This window comes from Meleagris gallopavo, chromosome 1 (genome assembly GCF_905368555.1).
Source record: "Meleagris gallopavo chromosome 1, MGAL_WU_HG_1.1, whole genome shotgun sequence".
Classification (NCBI taxonomy): domain Eukaryota; kingdom Metazoa; phylum Chordata; class Aves; order Galliformes; family Phasianidae; genus Meleagris; species Meleagris gallopavo.
Window position 1 is genome coordinate 3,382,764 of NC_139404.1, and position 17,824 is coordinate 3,400,587.

The following is a 17,824-nucleotide window of genomic DNA, read 5'->3' on the forward strand; positions in this document are numbered from 1 at the left end:
ATAAATCCTGTATTTATTTCACCTTTCTTTGCGCTTTGGAAAGCATTTAAATGAGAATGACAGAACAAGGCTGTGCAGCTAGCTTTGAGAATCTTCTCAAGAGTCTGGAAGATAAGAAATAGAAATCACATAGAAAATGTCCACAGTTTCAAAGGTTGGTATTGGGAATCTGAAAAGACAACCTGGAAAGCAACAAGAGAAGTGGGAAAATTTCCACTGTCAACTAAAAACGGTAAGATGCACATAAACATGATAAAACTATGCAAGACAAAACATATAGAAAATCTATAGAAAAAGAAAGACTACCCAAATACTCAAAAGATGCATGATAAATTACCACTTATTACAATAAGTCTTACAGTTAAGGAAAGCTAATCGTGCCATACCAAATAACAAAATTTGCTCCACATGCTACTAAATACCACCCTACTTACAAAAACTAATTGTGTCATTTCATTTAAAACAAAGCTAATTAAAATATACTGATGGAATATTCTTCACTAAGTTTGATAAAAAGAATTCTTCATTAAAAAATTATTGCTGCAAACTATTGATTGAGTTAACTAAACAATACAAAGATGTGAACCAAATTGTTCATATTTGGTAAATATGAAACATGCCAGCAATAATTACAAATTTGAGAATTAGCTATTTCATAGTGATTAAGAAAATTTTCTCTACTTTTCTCACAGAAATGAAACAATGGCATGAAATCCTGAAACACTGCAAAAGTTCACTCATTGCCTTTGGTCACATGGAAGAAGGTGAAAGAAGGTAGCAACATACTTGATCTTGAACCCAGAAAAAACAAATTACCATATTCCAAAGAATCCTATTCAGAACACATGAAATAGTTTCTTTGCATGAGAGATGTCAACTTGTATATTCACAAAAGTTGTCCCTTATTCAAAAGAAAGCAACTCTATAGAAACCTACAGAAAAAGTCCATCTCTTATTATGGAGGACCCTGGAGAATGTTCCTTTGTTCCTCTGCCAAAGAGCATGTTATTGCCATGGCACAGCTACTACTAGATGGAATTGTAAGCCCCACATGTCTGAAATCAGTCCTTTCTGACCCCTTCCCACTTGTTACGTCACTACAGTTTTCTTTTTAAATGAACCCGCTGATTTAAATATCTCACCCTCACAACACTACATGGTCTCTCTGGGCTACAATAGATAATATCAGATTTGCTTAAATAACGTCTTAGGAACTTTCAAGAATAAATCTCCAAACTTATTAATTTCTTGACCTGCTTTGCACTGTAGAAGAGATGCATCTTCCAATGAAGTTTGAGTACAGGCAGGAGGCTCAGCATATGCAACACTTGTTTAAGCCAGTGGAGTTAACAGCACAGGTGATACAGAAAACAAGCTTCAGATCTTAAGGCTATGTTAAAATGAAAAACAAGTTCAAGAAAAATGCATTGTTCGTAAAGATAAGAGTTGTGTATTAGTCATGTATGACTTTCTAAAGGCATTAAGTTTGACCATTTAATATACAGACTGCAGGCAGAAAAACCTCACCTCAAGCTCACAAGAATTTTACCTTTGACTTGAACTTGTAGAACCTGCCATAGAACGGATTGTATCTTGTCATACAGAAAGCTTCCCCCAGTTCATCATCTTTTCACAAAGAAAACTGAAGTTATTCCTCTATACCACTTAGGAAGTCATGTGGAACCAAGCGTGTATACAGTGTGATTACTAATAGGAGTAAATAAGTCCATTAAACATCGGTTTATAAGAGGGCTATCCTCTTTGCTTAAAAAAGCCCTTGTAGCATGAACATACTTCAGTGGGAGACACAAAGTCCATTTATAGAGACAGACATGGGCAGATACTGAAAAATGACTAAAACTTCATGGCACGTGTGGTTAAATGAATCAAGAGTCTGTGGGCGATTACAAATGTTGATCCAAAGTCTCTTTTACACAGTTACAATAGTGAGCCTGTTGCTCAGACACGGAACACACTACTCCAACTTGTCATGGAGAAAGTGACCCACCAAATTCCAACAAGTAAGAACTGATTCCAGGAGTATCAAAGAATTCGCCATTATTAAATAGTAAGTGAAAACAACTGACTGTAATAGCCATGACTGTCTTCAACATATAGTAAAAGACATCAAACAGAGAGCAGAAAAACCCTTTTTTCTCCTCCTGCTCAGATGTAGACTGGTCCGTGATCCATTAGTTAATGTCTATTTATATGCCTATTAATAAAGTGAGTGCGTTGCACTAGAAATCTCTACAGTCTCATTAAAATCTGGACCATACCACCAAAAACAAACTGACAGCATACGAAGTATTAATTTTGGTACTTGCTAGTCCATATAACACACTACCCACCATTCCTAAAAATCTGGGGATAATAAAGAATTTCACCTGCACACTGATAAACCTAAGAGAAGATTAAGTTAAGTCTTATTGAGCAGAGTAGAAGACAAAGAAAATTCCAGCTAGCCTGCATTTACCCGGTCTTGTGGTAATAACAAGTGATTGTAGATCAATGCAGGACTTTTCATTAAGTGGTACTTCCTTTAGGTCTAGTTTCACTGAACTGTTATCTCCAAGGTTCCTAGCTCATGTGATAGACACTTTTGCAAATGAAGCTTCAGGAGTAGATGTTGCACTTAGGGACATGGCTATGAGTCGATGGTTGGACTAGATGGTCTTAAAGGTTTTTTCCACCTTAATGATTCTACAATTCTAAGAACCAATCAACTGAGTTAGCAGAGGCATTACTCTCCAAATAGAGCACAGCCAGTTAAAATGAGCTCTGGTAAGTCATATCAAGCAACAGTGCCCAAACTATCTGAATAAATACTGGCTTTGGGAACACTTTCCAGTTCTCACCATGAAGGTTCTGGCATGCACACTGCAGAAACCACACATGAAAGAAGCTTTTGACCAGGCTAAATTCTTATTCAGATGGCTAACAATGTGTTAAGCTGCTTCGGCCAGTTCCTCAGTCTATGCCAATGCTGCGGTGGCAATAATAAAGCATTAGCGTATCGCATTTCAGATCTACAGGACACCAAGCAATACTAAAGATTACTAAGCTTGAGCACTTGGGCACCTTGGCTTCTGTACAACTCAACCAGAGCCCCCACAGAGCTAAGACTAACCTGAATAAAGTGGCTCTCTACCACCCAGTACCACTGCACAATTAGCACAGCATAATAACAATCAAGACAGATCAAACACTGTGTGCCATGGCACCATTTTCAAGTGGTGCAGAATACCAAGCTTCTGTTCCCTACTTTAACAATACAGTCCTCAAGCAGCTTAGTCTTGACTGCAACTGCTCCAGACTCTAGAATAGAAATAAACGACCCAAAGGATGTAGGGAAAAGAACAGAGCACATATAGCTAGGAGTACCTAAGACAAGGTTTTGATCTTTTAAGTGTCTAGAAGCAGCCAAGGCCAAACAGGATCTTTTAGTTTTGTCAGTGCCTCACAAAATTCAGTTGTGCAACGCCAAGTGAATACACAGTATACTTTATGAAAAGCCTTCTCAACATGCTAAGCCACTTTATAAAATCTAATTAGAGCTTTCTTCATTTAACTTGCAAATGCTGAAAGCAATTATCCCACTTAAGGACTAACTTACAAAACGTTTTCAAAAAGCAACACAACAGCATCGAGAGACAACACTGCCTCCTTAGAATAATTGATTTGTTCCTATACAGGAGAGAAAGGATTGGGACTCCTTAGGGTAGGGTCTGCTCTAATAACTATTTATGCCAGAATTGCCATGCATCATCTTAGCAACAGAATCCTGGCATGCTCTAAGGCACTAACATGATAGCTTTCTTTTTTGTTTTGCTTTTAAATAAGTGTCCTACAAACCTCCTTTAACGTGAACAGAACTCCATGAAGCTGGTTCAACTTCCCACCTCCAAAACAAGAAATTGGGGAGCTTGGCTTCTTTTGGTGATCATAACCTTTTGCAAATAAAGGATTTTCAGTCGCAAGAAGTTCTGTTTTATTCAGACTGATCCAGATGAAAAATGTCAGGAGCAAGCCTGGACCCTGTTCAAGAGTCAGGGAAATAAAAACAAAGAACAGCTGACTAATTCTCCCTTCTTGGTGCTTTAAAAGACTGGATGGAATGTGAACATTGTCTCCAGTATAAAGTTCAAAAATAAGCGTCGTGAGGTAAATGCTCTTGTCCTAAAGCAAACTGGGACGAAGACACTAAAAGACACAAACAACCTACTTTGTTTCCCGTTCTGAGAGCAGGCTGTCATACAACAAATAGTCCCTCCTGCCTACACACCGCTGCGGAGATTAATTGGTCTCATTTCCCAGTTTCAAATTGCATTTCAGCAAATTCAGAATATAATTTGTTTCCTCCTCCTCCACCAGCATCATCCCAAAATAAAGGATGAAGTTCTACACAATCTTGAAAATAAAAGGAAATGCATATGAATCTTGGCATTCACAGCATCACAGTCAAATCTTTATGCCCTTTAAGATTGTTAATACTGTACCAGTGCAAGTGTTCAGGTAATATGTACTCCAAAGACATTTAATCTAAGCAGCAGCTCATAAGGATGTGATTTGCTTTAGATAATTTCTAAATTCAGCAAGAGAAGCTACAGCAACACAAAAAGTCTCCACCTCATATTAGTCGCTCACAGAAAGCATTTCATGTTTCTCATAACTGAAGATGCCAGAAACCTATTAAAAGCATGTATCTAGTGCTTCTTATGGTTACATGTGGCATCAGTACTGCCCATCAAACCCAAACATAAAGCGAGTGGAGGCTGCTGCCCTGCTTTTAATGCTCATACAATTACCAACTGACCACAAGTGCTGAATCACACAATGTGCACATGCTACAGATGTGAGCCATCTGCAAGGGTACAAGAGCCTCTTGCTTCCCAGCTACCCCACCCAATATGATGGCAAAAATCAGAGCTGTGTGCGTCATTTGATGTCCAGGACTTGACATCTCTATCACTAGATGCAAAAATAACCTTTGAACTTCACAGAGGGTATATGCAACAAGGGATTGAACTAAGATTTTGAATGTTTTAAAAGAATTCAAGAGTAGCTAAATATATATATATATATATATATATATTCTGCGTACTCAACATACATCCAATTACTCTTTTTTTAAAGAACATAGGCCATCAGTTACTTCACTTACTCTGCAAGTTTGTCTTAGGTAAAAGCTTAAAGTAGCATATGAAGCTACAGTAGGTCAACAGCCTTGCGTTTTTGTTCAGCCTTAAGATGCTCTTGTTCCTATTTATGAAATATAATGGCTTATAACTTACTTTCACAGTTGCTATGCCAGCTATAAAGAAGATACTCTGAGAGTGTATGAGTTAAATATATTCTGCCAATAAATATTTTAGGAAATCTATTAAGCAGATCAGAACCTGACTAAGAAGCACAACCCTTAAAAACCCCAAGGCCAGTGTTGGAAAGACACTCATCTATACCATTTGTCATGCAAAGCAGAATGTCTTATGATAAATATTAGGCTTGGATATCAGGAAGTTGCTGACAAGTATTTGCAAATACCAAGCTATTAACATATCTAGTTTCAGCTAAGACAAAGAACCTATCCTTCGGTCAGGCGGTTGACACAGTATTCGAGTTGTACCTAATCTGCTTACGAGTAACCTCCTATAGCAATGCAACAAAATAGATTTAGTTGCAAAGTCCTTTCTGGGAATTTGACTCTGACATGATGGAGCAGATTAAAGTCAGAGGCAGCTTTTAGTACACAGCTTTGATTCATCAATGTTGCTCACTTTGGGTGAGGAAAAAAAATTAAACAGGATTAAGCTTTTTTTCCTGAAGTGTATACACATTTGGGATACTCAGTGGTGATACTACACACCCTCAAGCTTAACGTTCTCTAAAGAGATTTTCTTGGCTTGGATGTGAAACTGAATGGTCCCATGTTCTATTTGTGAAAGACGGTTCAGTGAACTTATAAATCAAATGCTTAAGCTCACATATATAACCTTATGATACAGTGGCCAGGATTTGATGACCCATGGGCAGGTCATCCCATTCAGTCTTACAGAAGAAATTATTCAGATTGTCTGCTCCATCCTTCAGAGAGCAGAGCAGGTTCATTACTGCACAGACAAGAGGAGACGCAGTGCAGCACACGAATGCCGCTATGAAAATGAACAGATGCTTATATCCTCCTCCCATCAAATTATCTGTTAAAAATTAGTCTCCCAGCAGGCCTGCTTGCAGAAACAACTAATGTCAGGGTATTTTCATAACATAAATGAAATAGCTCGTGACCTATTGGCTTTTGGCAAACTGCAATTAATGCAACTCGAAGAACTAAAATAAGTCTTTTAAACTGACTCAAAAATTTCCAAAGCACAAATATCCTTCTTTTGAGAGTTGTGCGCGTGAGCTGACCTACTGCGAAAACAGCTTTAGATACTGATATCTGTATCACCGTACATGCAAGAAGCCATATTCCCAGGCCTTGTCTGAGCAGTGTGTTCTCACCTGGCTTGCTCTCACACCTAGGTATAATCAAGGCCTTTCAGCACTGTGGAACATCATGTTACAATAAACCAGATCAAGAGAGTTCCTATGCAAGCAGCAGAATAATGAAAAGAGGGAAGAAAAAAACCCACAGCTTCAAAAGCACAAAGCACAGGTAATAGTTCTTTCATTTATATGAAGCAGGCTGCAAGAGCACACATGAAGGTCTTGCTTAGGCATCAGTTTACAGTCAAAAATAGATCATCCAGTCTACTTGATTCAGCTTACCAATCCTCTCACACAAAAGAACTTTGCAACAAAAGGGCATTAATATTGTGCTACTTCTAACAAAACAAACAAGTTACTCACAAAACCAGCGCTACTCACAGCAATGATATTTGAATAGCAAAAACTGCAGCTTCTTAAATTTTAAACAAGCAAACTTGGTTTGTTACCCATCATGTAAGAAAGCTCAGTTTTGCTTTCAGTAATGCTGACAAAACATAACAGACAATCTGTCACCAGCTCTGAGATATAGGCCCTCAGGACAACGTCCTTCGTGGGCCGAATTCAACTAACCCCATGAACAATTGCAGGATGTTGAATGACGTCATGTTCAAACGCGCTGCTAAGTTTATGCTGTCCTCTGATTACCAATAACAGTGGTTAGCAAAGAAATCGTCCAGCCAAGAGAAAGATTGCTCCGCAGATGCAAGTTATTTGGCTTAAAACAGACCAGCAGGCCAGTAGGCTGAAGATAGTTAAACTTGTAACTTATCAGTTGTTTAACCAAAGATGTGAAACGTGTCCAGTTTTGAAACCTTCATGAGGGCATAGCAGAGCTAGAAATAATTTTTATTAATTGTTTTTGAAAAGATGGTAATAAACTTAAAATTTCATACTGATGTAAGCAATTCAGGACAGCCACAAGCTCTCAGATGTTTCCTGGAAAGTGACGACAGCTTTAAGGAGAAGAAAAGGAATAGTTTGGACCTAGAGGTGTTACAACATCACAGAAGTGGCTGTGTAACTTTTCCCCTCAGGCTATCCCATGGCTTATGAGACTCTCTTCTAAGATACTAAGTAGAGTTCAATGTAGGCTTCTTCTGTTAGCTTTCATAGCAACATGCCAAGAGAAATATATAATAGACACACACATCTATATATAACAGAAATATTACGTTAAATAGCACTGTGGAAATGGCCATGTCTTCTTTGAATCTAAGTGACACATCAGAAAAGATGTAGCTTGTGAAATTTTTATTTATGTCACTCGTCAGCTATTCTCAGAACATAATTTGATTATCCAGCTGCACACATTGCATCAATTACCACAAAGTGTAGCACACAGTCTTTGCTGCATGACACTTTCAGGAGTAAGTCATCTTCAATTTTGTAGTAATTTGCATGGTATGTCAGAGGAAAAAACAGAAGATATAACAAAGAATACAAAGGCAATGCAGTTCCTTAATCCTAGTATGAATAAAATCCCTTGGTCCCTCAGCACTTGCAAGCCCTGGAAAATTCATGGATTAATTCCCACTAGACATACTAAGCTCTTTCAGGGTCTGAAAGCTGAACATAGCAATGTACTACATCCATTCAGTCAGGGTTTGTCCAGAAAGTTTAACTGTCTTCAGAGCCTGGTGGCAGAAATACACCCATTAATAGCAGCAAGATCCACAAAAGCTTACCAGAATTTCAAAGATGTAATTATCCAGACAAATTAACTAAGGATGTGTCTGTGATACTAATGAAAATTAGTTACCACAGTGGGTATTTCTTTAGGATTCCTGTATTTGCACAGCTTGAGGAGTGTTAATGTAACAGAAGCCTTTTACAGACTAGCTGAAACAGGAGACTACTCCCAAGGCAACGTTGATTCATGTGTGAATCTACTTTGACCTTGCTGGCAAGAGAATAAACTTTCCTCCCACCTTCTACCCCTATCTTCCCTGTTCCTGCCATTCTCCCCCACAGCGGGGGGGGAAAACATGGGGTACTAAGGATTCCAGCCTTCTGTTGTGTTCCAGGTGCTTGTTTTTCTGTCAGTAAAACCAGAAGTACATAGATCAGCTTTTTTTTTTTTTTAAATACCAGCATTCTTCACTTTACTAAATCCTTACCTGAAAGTTCCATAATACTTCAAGCAGTACAAAAGGGCATTATCTTCCCCAAGATCTGTGCACAGTCACCCCAGCATGCCTCTGCATACTGCTTTAAAGGTAATTCACAAGGGAGTGAATGGTGCAACACATTCCTAACAAAGGCAAAATAAAATGAATCTGTACTCCAGATAAGGGAATCAGGCCAGTATGTCCATGTCCATTGTAAGCTAGAGTCAATGCGGTGATTTTCAACAGAACATAAATGCCACGGATCAACTATTCATGATGTATTACTTCAAGGTATAAAAGCAGTTCTTAGCTTTGCAGGCTGCAGCCTTTGCAACTGAAGGCTTTACGATGCTTTGGAAGTCCATGTATAATCTGAAGACTGGCACGTGCAAGCTCCAGGACTGCCAAAGTTTTGCAGCCTTCAGAATACCGTGCATAATGCATTCATTTAAGTACTCCTTTCTCTATGAGACTGGCTTCAATATCCAAAAGGGATCTCCACACATTGAAACATCTGGTGTTAGGAATAACTGAAGTTTGGCTGGTTCTCCTGCACTTTTTGCATGCTGGAAGCAAGAACTATGTGCACTTCACAATGGAACCGAATAACTTAAGACTCAGAGCTTTATAAAATGAAGATCGTATATTCTATTTTAATATTTCAGTTAAAAGAAATACACAAGAGTAAGAGGACAGAGTTCTTAAGCACACAAGCTAGTATAAATAAAAAACTTTCTTTTACAAGTGGAAAACATTTTCTAATTATTTTTTTTTTATAAGATACTCTGCAACAGGATATTTTTGCTTTAGGATGCCTACGTATCAATGAAGAAACAAGTCAAAATTATCTGAAATTCTTTAACATTTTGGAGAATAAATACTGTCTAGAACAGTTTAAAACCATTATACTTCTATGCAGAAGGAGAAATAAAACAGTAGCATGTAATATTCAGGACCTGCCCAGAATGCATTACATTGTGTTCACTTCAGTATGTGCCGCCTTTGTCCCTACTCTTGTAGGCATTTACACTATTTAAGAAGTTGGCTCAGAGCTACATCTGCAGGATCCAAGTTTCTGCTGCAGGCTTTTGGGGACAGCTGCTTTCTCCCTATGAGCTTTTGTGGTACCAGGAATTTCTTACAACTGAGCAACTTTTAACAACTAGAACTACTCAGACACAGCAGATTCAGTGTATTAGATCTCAATTGCATAAACATTACTATATTCAAAACAAAACAAAAATCCCCAAATTACTGATAGCATCTTCCAAATTATATCACCATCTGCAGGAAGCGGTCAATATTTGAAACATTTTCAGTTCCTACTTTTAAAAACAGCACAGAGTATTAGTTTTACACCAATAAGGCTATATATTTGAAAATCACCCCACCTTACCAAAAAATCACATAAGTGTCACAAACACAAACAAATATAATGCTTCTGTTGCAGTGACACTGGAAGTTTTGGGAAAATGCATCCATACAACATAGGAAAATTAACTGGAAATACAATAGCAGGTGACATTCAGGTTGGCTCTCAGTACCACGAGATCCCTCTACATTTGTTAGGCTTCATTTTACGTAGCCTGGAAAAGTATTTAATGCTAGCAGCAAATTGTCACCTTACTATATGCCAATTTTCTACATCATTTTGAACCTACCACCAGTAGACACTCGTTGACCTACACTTTCCTTTATTGTCAGAAACAGTTTATCCTCTTAACCAATTAACCCATGGAAAGACCTTGTCTGCTACTGAAGAGTTTTTGTCAAGAAACACTTAGAAGTTTGAGAAATAGCATCACCTAAACCTAATCCATTTACACAATTTCCATGTCCTTCACAGAGCTGACGTATGAGCACAAAGCCACAGTGATGATGAATCAACACAAAACGCACAACAGAAGCTACCACTTTGCACAGTAAAATACTGTTTCCAAGAAGAACGTGCATCTTTTCTGATGTCTTTAGGAGGTATCAAAATAGTGCAAAGGAATACTACAGACATACAAAATATAGTGCTTCCCAATTCTCAATTACTGAATCTTTAGAGCCATCAATATCCCTCAGCATTTTGATTCTGTAAGTCCACAGAATTGTCAACATACTGCCAATGAAGTCCTTCCTACAGCTGCCTATTCACCTCAACTGTCCTTCTGTACTTCATTTCACTAAATTACCTTATGAGAAAGTTACTGCTTGGAAACTACAAATATTAGATACCAAAACATTCACATTAAATTCCTCTATTAATTGACACTGGCCTAGTACCAAAATGCTCAAGAAATGACAAGATTTGATATTTTAAAACTATTCCCAAATTCTGAAAAGGTCCACTAATCTCCTACTGCTAATACATCCTCCAGACAACATTTATTAGAACATTCCACTTGGTTCAGGGTACAAGTTCTTAAAGACTCTTACACTTCAAATGCTTTTGCCATGCCTTGTGCCGACCAATTTGGAGAGCTGTTGACTACTCAAGCACTGCACAGAGGAGACAGAAGTTGTGGATCCATTTGAGAGGTCACGGTGCAATTCCTTTGCAAGGACACGATCATGAAAGAGAATGATTTCACAAGGACTGAAGGAACCTTGTTGCCTCCATACAATGAAAGAATAGTTGGGAAGTTCCAATTTCGGTCTGCGCATCAGCTGCTAAGGTACATATTCTGGAAACTCAACACAATGCTGCACTTTAGTTCACAATATCTTTTTTTTTTTTTAAAGAACATAGGCCATCAGTTACTTCACTACAACTGCAAGCATTTATTCATGAGATAAGGAGGATTGTGGAAAATTAGCATTGGTAGTTGAACTGTTAAGAATACAAATGCAACTTAAGGTGACAAAGAGACCTTTCTCCAACTCATGAGCAAACTTAGAAAAACAGAAACAACGCCATTTACTGAAAAGGTCACTGCAAATTCTTTGTACCGCGGTGCCAAGTGGATGAAGATAATCTGGCACTGCATCAGAAGTTCTCAGTACCTTTACTCTGAAAGAGTTGCTCTGTGTTACCCTTAAGATGATGTTGGATAATATGCAACCATCTCCTCTTATCCAAGCTTAAACATTCAGTGGCTAATTCAACCAGCGTCACAAATTAAGTGGGATAAAATAGCTAGAAGCAGAACAAGCACAATATAACACAAAAACAAGACTGAGTTCTATTGGACTCTACTTAGAATATTTTCAAAAATTCCATGTCAACAGACATTTCCTTTCAGCAAGTTGTTTGTGAATAGTTGATGTTCCTATTAGAGAAACATCTGGAGTCTTTGTTTTTTAATTTACTTCTCCATTTGAGGTTGACCTTTTCATTTCTAAATCAGGTTTCATCCAGAACTCCAATAGAAAAAAAAAAAAACAAAAACCACCACTGGCAAGTGCTGGCAGCCAGTTCAATGTACTTCTTCAAGTCATCAAAATCCTGAACTATGCCTCTGTAGGTTGTCTTCTGACATCTACTTCAGACTGTAACTAAACATAAAGCCATTCTGGAACTCCATTTCTAAATACTTCTCCACTCATATTAAGTATGTGTCTTTTTCAAAGTTCCCCATGCATTCAACTGAACCTCCATCTTTTCTTAATTTCCTGACCTTGCTTCTTCTCAGCCAACAATCCCTCCAACTTCCACTTGAATTTCCTGACCTGCCACTGCAATCTAATTTTACTTCCTCCAAAATCTGTCTCCTCCACAGCTGTTCTTTTCTATATTCTTTTATTCCCATCCCAGCATTACCCTGCTAGAGTCAGGCACGAGGAATTCAGAAAACATACGCTGTTTCTGGCACTGTTTCATGCCTTGCATCCCAGCCAGGCCTCCCAAGCTCTACAGAAGCTCAACTGGATAAGAAAGAATCCCAGAAAAATAACACTGCAGAAAATGAACCCCTTAAAGAAACACCAGCACTACCCACACTGGTTCGTGAAGGAAGAAAACAGTGTCACCCTTTTTGTCAGGAAGGCCTTATTACATTGCATCCTGAGTTAGACAAAAAAAACAAACACCAGGTAGCTACAAAACAAGAAAAAAAGTGAAACAGGCAGCAGTTAAAATTGTTTGCTTTCACTATTACTGGCTCTCTATTTTCTGGATCAAAGGAAAAGATGGTCTTAGCTTTATCTTTTGAATATAAGTTGATAAAGGAGTTAGACCCCAATTTCCTCATCATTACGTCACACGTATCCCACTTTATTTTGGGTGAAGAGTAAGAACTCCTTTTTTTTTTTTTTTTTTCAGCTACACAAGCTGACCCTACAGCACTGAAAGGCCAAATCCAGTTTCAACATTGTATTGCTAAATGTGTGAAAAGCCATGAGAAGTACAGAGCTGCAAGCAGTGATGAAAGGGTTAAGAGAAAAAAAGAGCTCGCAAAGATATGAAACATAAGGACAATTTTTAACCTTTATACAGCACTATTAAGATAGATACTAGAATGCCACAATCAGTTTCGTTATTGCTCATTTTTTAAATAACATTAAAAACTCTGTACATGACACACAGATGCAAAGGCTAGGGAAAGAGCTTTATGGTGAGATTTTCCACTAAGGCTATTTGTCCTACTTGATTGCAACCTCTAAACACCTTTGCCAGGAAAAAATGGCAATACTCAAGTGTTCTTAAGTTCGTAAATTAAGCTAGTGACAAGAACCCAGAAAAATTCAAATGAGAAAAAAAACACATCTATGCCTTTCGTAAATACTTGGGGAAATCAGTTCCTGAATTTAGGTATCAAAAAGTGGTGGAATCTCAATCTTTTCAATCCTTTAAGACAACACTGCATGAATTTACTTCAGTTATGCTCTGACAAACAAGCAATGAACTCTGAACACAATAACCACAGGAAATTTTTAATATATAATGTGAAATGTCTTGAGAATTACATGAGTCAAAGTTGGAACTCTTTTTGTTATCCCCTACAGCCCAATCTACGTTCATTTCAGAGGTTTCATACATCAAAAAGCAAGCAAAACAGGCCAAGTAAAATGACTTGAATGCCATGAAAACTCCTGGGATTGCATGGCCTCTGGCAGTTACTCTCTGTTCTACATATTTGCACCTCCTGGTTGTCCATTTTTACTCACATTTTTGACAGAAGCTAAGAAAATTTTTACTGAGCCTCAACACCAGCATCAAGCCTGAAATGTTTATTTGGCAGCCTGGTTCCATCTTATCACATTATTTAACTTATGTTTTACTCACTGAACTGATTTTTGGCTGATCAGTCTACTCCTGGGAAATAAACCTTTCCCCCAAGCAATCGTTAACACCTGAATTTCACATCCATTTCACATTTTCCCAGTCTTATTTCAAAAATCTTCTGAACATGAAAGTTTGTTTTTTTGTTGTTGTTGTTGTTCATAATTTTGGCACACTGTGTATATATAGAAGCACTTTAGAAATATGGCATTTTTCCTCTACAATAATTCATACAGTATTAACAGTATGAATGTACTACTTGCCTCTTTCTCGGTATCTCTGGATATACAAGTCCACTGGTTCTCCTTCACACTGTATGCCCAGAAGTCAGCCAGGTCTTGAGTTCCATCCCAGCCACCAAACAAATAAACAGTTTCTAATAAAAAAAGGAAGAACACATTAATTTTATTAAAAAAAAAAAAAAAAAAGAATGCCTTTAAACACATAAATACCTACAAAACACCTGTGATAAACAGACTGTAGGTCAAGCCTGTACACGTCCCTCTGGACAGCATCCCTTCCTTCTGTTGTGTCAGCTGCACCACTCAGCTGGATGTCATCAGCAAACTTGCTGAGGTGCACTCAGTCTGGGCCACTGATGAAGATGTTGAAGAGCATCGGTCCCAAGACTGACCTCTAGAGAATACCACTCACAACCAGCCTCCACCTAGCACTATAACCATCAAGAATACACTTTATCCACCGAATAGTCCAGCTTTCAACTCCATCTCTCTCCGATTTAGAGATGGATGCAGGACTACGTCAAAGGCCTTGCACAAGTCCAGGCAGACATCACCAGTTTCCCTTCCTTTGTCCACCAGTGCCATTAGTCATTATTAATCTTTATGAGTGAAATCTGTTTGTCCCCTGCTTGATGCAAAACTTACAGTCTACAAAGATTTTTGAGACAGCAGCCAAAAACCTTTATTTAGTTGATCTCTTATAAAGGAAAACTTGCTTCAGTTATGAAATCCTCTTCAAGGAAAATGGCTTGCATAATATAATTTATCTGATGTCACAAAAGCATGTCAGTAGAGCAGTAACAGTTTAAGTCAGCATTCCAGGCTCATCCTTAGAGCGTGTTACCTTAAATTCACAACCACTCCAAGCACAGCAAGTTCAAAAGCTTATCAGACTTGCTGATGAAACTAAATGAAGCCTCCAACATAGGAAGCATAGAAGGAATAAGTCTCTGTTATGACACCAACAGATGATTAAGCCACTTCCATTACAGTAACACCACTATCTGGTCTTGAATTCTAAAAATATTTCATCTTCAGACCACACTAATACAACACAAAACCAAGTCCAAGAAGAACAAGCCACTTAAGAATCACAGAGCTTTATAAACTTCTTTAAAATCCACAAGCCAGATCTATTATGAAGGTAACGGCCAATTTTTAATCCAACACCAATTAAAGAGCAGAGCTAAAAGTGTGATTATAAAACGGGAATAGTCCCTGACCCTTACCTACCATCAGGACAGTGGTCATCACCATGGAAAGGTTACCCTGGTTCATTAACTTTAATTACCCTTCCTCCTGGACTCAGGGCTCCCAGTGTTCCCTGCTAAGAGCAGGTCTCTTTGTGCGCATAAATTCTCACAGCTCACAAAACCCACATTACCACAACAGCTTCATTGATAGCTGAGAAAAATAAAAGATTTGGCACTGGCTAAGTATCCTACTGGGGCCTTGCCAAAATGTCATGCCTGCCTGTAAAGACTTTCTTGTCTCAGATGAAATTTAATAGCAAATCTGAATGAATTTGATGAAAACTCAGATTTTAAAATTCACCTAAATCAAGCTCACAGAACTAAGTGGTGTATAAAAAGGGGTACAGTCAGCGTGAACTGTGAGCATTCCCAGATTCCTTGAGCAACAGCAATAACATGAGCATACATGAACTGTATACCAAATTCCTTCTTTATCTTGATATAAAACTGAAGTCCAGATGAAAGACTATCACTACTAGACCCAGAACAACCATCATTTTTAATCTTATTACAGAAGTAACAAAAACATTTCTTAATATGTAAATTCATTTGCTACTGGTAATATCAGGAAAATCACTTTTCAACAATTTTAAAGTTCACAATTGTTCTCCCAAATTATAAGAAAAAAACAGTTGGAAGGGCAGAGGGGAGAAGGGTAGCTTTTTTTTTTTTTTTCCAAAACAAAAATTGAACTACTCTCACTTTCACAACTGGTATCACACCTTCCAGTCTATTTTTCAATTCAGATTTCATGGGAAGGGTTACTTTTTCAAGGAAAGCACTCACTAAGACAGACCCAGAGTACAATGTCACCATTCCTTGGTATTGCCACAACGTCTAAACAATGCATCAGTATATGACCAAAGAGGAGATCAGACACAGGGAACAGACTACAAGGTTTCAGGCAGCTAGTGTGTGAAGCTTGAGGGGAAAACAGCAGTCTCACATTGGTATAATTATTTCTACTTGAGTAACACTAGGGAAGTCAAGATGCAGGCAGGAAGAACGTTGTTCTCTGGCAGAGGAAGGGATTCCTTCCTTGCATCATAGCTGCATGTCACACAGCAATATCAATGTTGCTTTATTAAAACAGAATTCTGTTCTGCTTTAGGGACAGACTGGAAGAATTTTTCAAGTCTACCTATAAGGCAGCAAGAAAAACATGAAAGCAGTTGCATCTACCCAAAGCTTTTACTAGTTACATTTTGGACATCAAATGCCTCCTCCAGCATCTTATCATTATCTCCTTCACATTTACTGTTGAACAAAAAAATTCAATACTTTTAAATATGTTCTATGAATATTTTTAAACTGCTTGCTCATTCAAAAGTATTTTTGTAATGTCTAAATTATTTTCTTTTTTCACTCTTCAAAAGACTAGAAGGTGCCAGAACACTCCTCAACAAAGTATCAGAGAGCATACACTAAAAAAATTAACATATATCCAGACAACCCCTCTGCAAATTTCTTGTTCTCGGAAGAGTACATACAGTATCCCTCTCCAGTCCCTGTTAAATCCCCAAAACCCTGCAGGAGCTTCAGTCTAGGCTTGGATAAGCTCACGAAGTCAGCTTTTCAAACTTCTCTTAACTCTGTCTTCACTGCACGATGAAATCTTTGATGGGATTCTGGCACAGCAAGTTTTCCTATCAGGATGTAAAATGGAAAATTGTTAAGGGCAGGCTGATAAATTAAGCTTGGCCTACTGCAGAATCCCTGTTTTATCAAGGCAATGAACACACTCCAACTCTGGTGACTTAACTAATCAGTGAAATGTTTTTTGCACGTAAGACTTCTACAAATCTGCCATAGTCTTCTTTCTAACCTCTCACAGAAGAGCAAATTTCAGTAACAAAGCAGGTTTTGTAGAGCTTTGAATTATTATAAGGATGGATTCTTCATAATATCTCGATCATCTCTTATTGGTTTTGTGCAATTTTTTTCCCCCCTCTGTGTAGCTAACCAGAACTTCTCTTGCTGCAATGTGTCCATTGTTCTTCATCCTATCCCCTGAAATGAACGCCCATTTTCTCCACATCTCCTGCAGCAACCATATCATTCTTTAGCTATCTGCAAGCTGTATCGTGTTCTTTGTAAAGAAGCACACTGAGCACAAATACACGGACAGATGTTGAATTTTCTTGTCCACCATTCAATTTCTGAATCACTTCAGTGCAGATGGTGGCTGGTTACAATTTTTTCAGGCTCTAGCTAGTCTGGGTAGGCCTACAATGCACACAAAGTCATCTTCTCAAATGTGAAAGCACCATGAAGTTGAGTAACCTCCAGGATGCAGCAGCTGTTTGTATTTCAGAGCTTAGAAGCCATCTGTGTTTTGTTTCAGAGATCTCTTCATCTTGTACACAAGTCCTGTCTTTAAATAAAATATCTTATGGGTAGCAATGTTTTCCCCAGGCAAAACAGCATCCTTCCCCACATTTGCTGTTCTCGCTTCATCTTTCCCATAGCTCCATGTTTCTTTTGAGACTGTTTCATCATCTCTACATATAGTATGGCATACTG

The 17,824-nt window shown here is 38.1% G+C and overlaps 1 protein-coding gene across 2 annotated transcripts in view; it reads right to left on the bottom strand.

Moving 5' to 3' along the window:
* MKLN1 (muskelin 1) overlaps positions 1-17,824 on the bottom strand; it is a 105,949-nt gene that overhangs the window by 40,845 nt on the left and 47,280 nt on the right. For both annotated transcript variants that reach the window (XM_085213313.1, XM_085213385.1), the window contains exon 9: positions 14,070-14,182. In XM_085213313.1, coding sequence (XP_085069439.1) covers positions 14,070-14,182 — 113 coding nt within the window. The remainder of the gene's footprint in view (positions 1-14,069; positions 14,183-17,824) is intronic.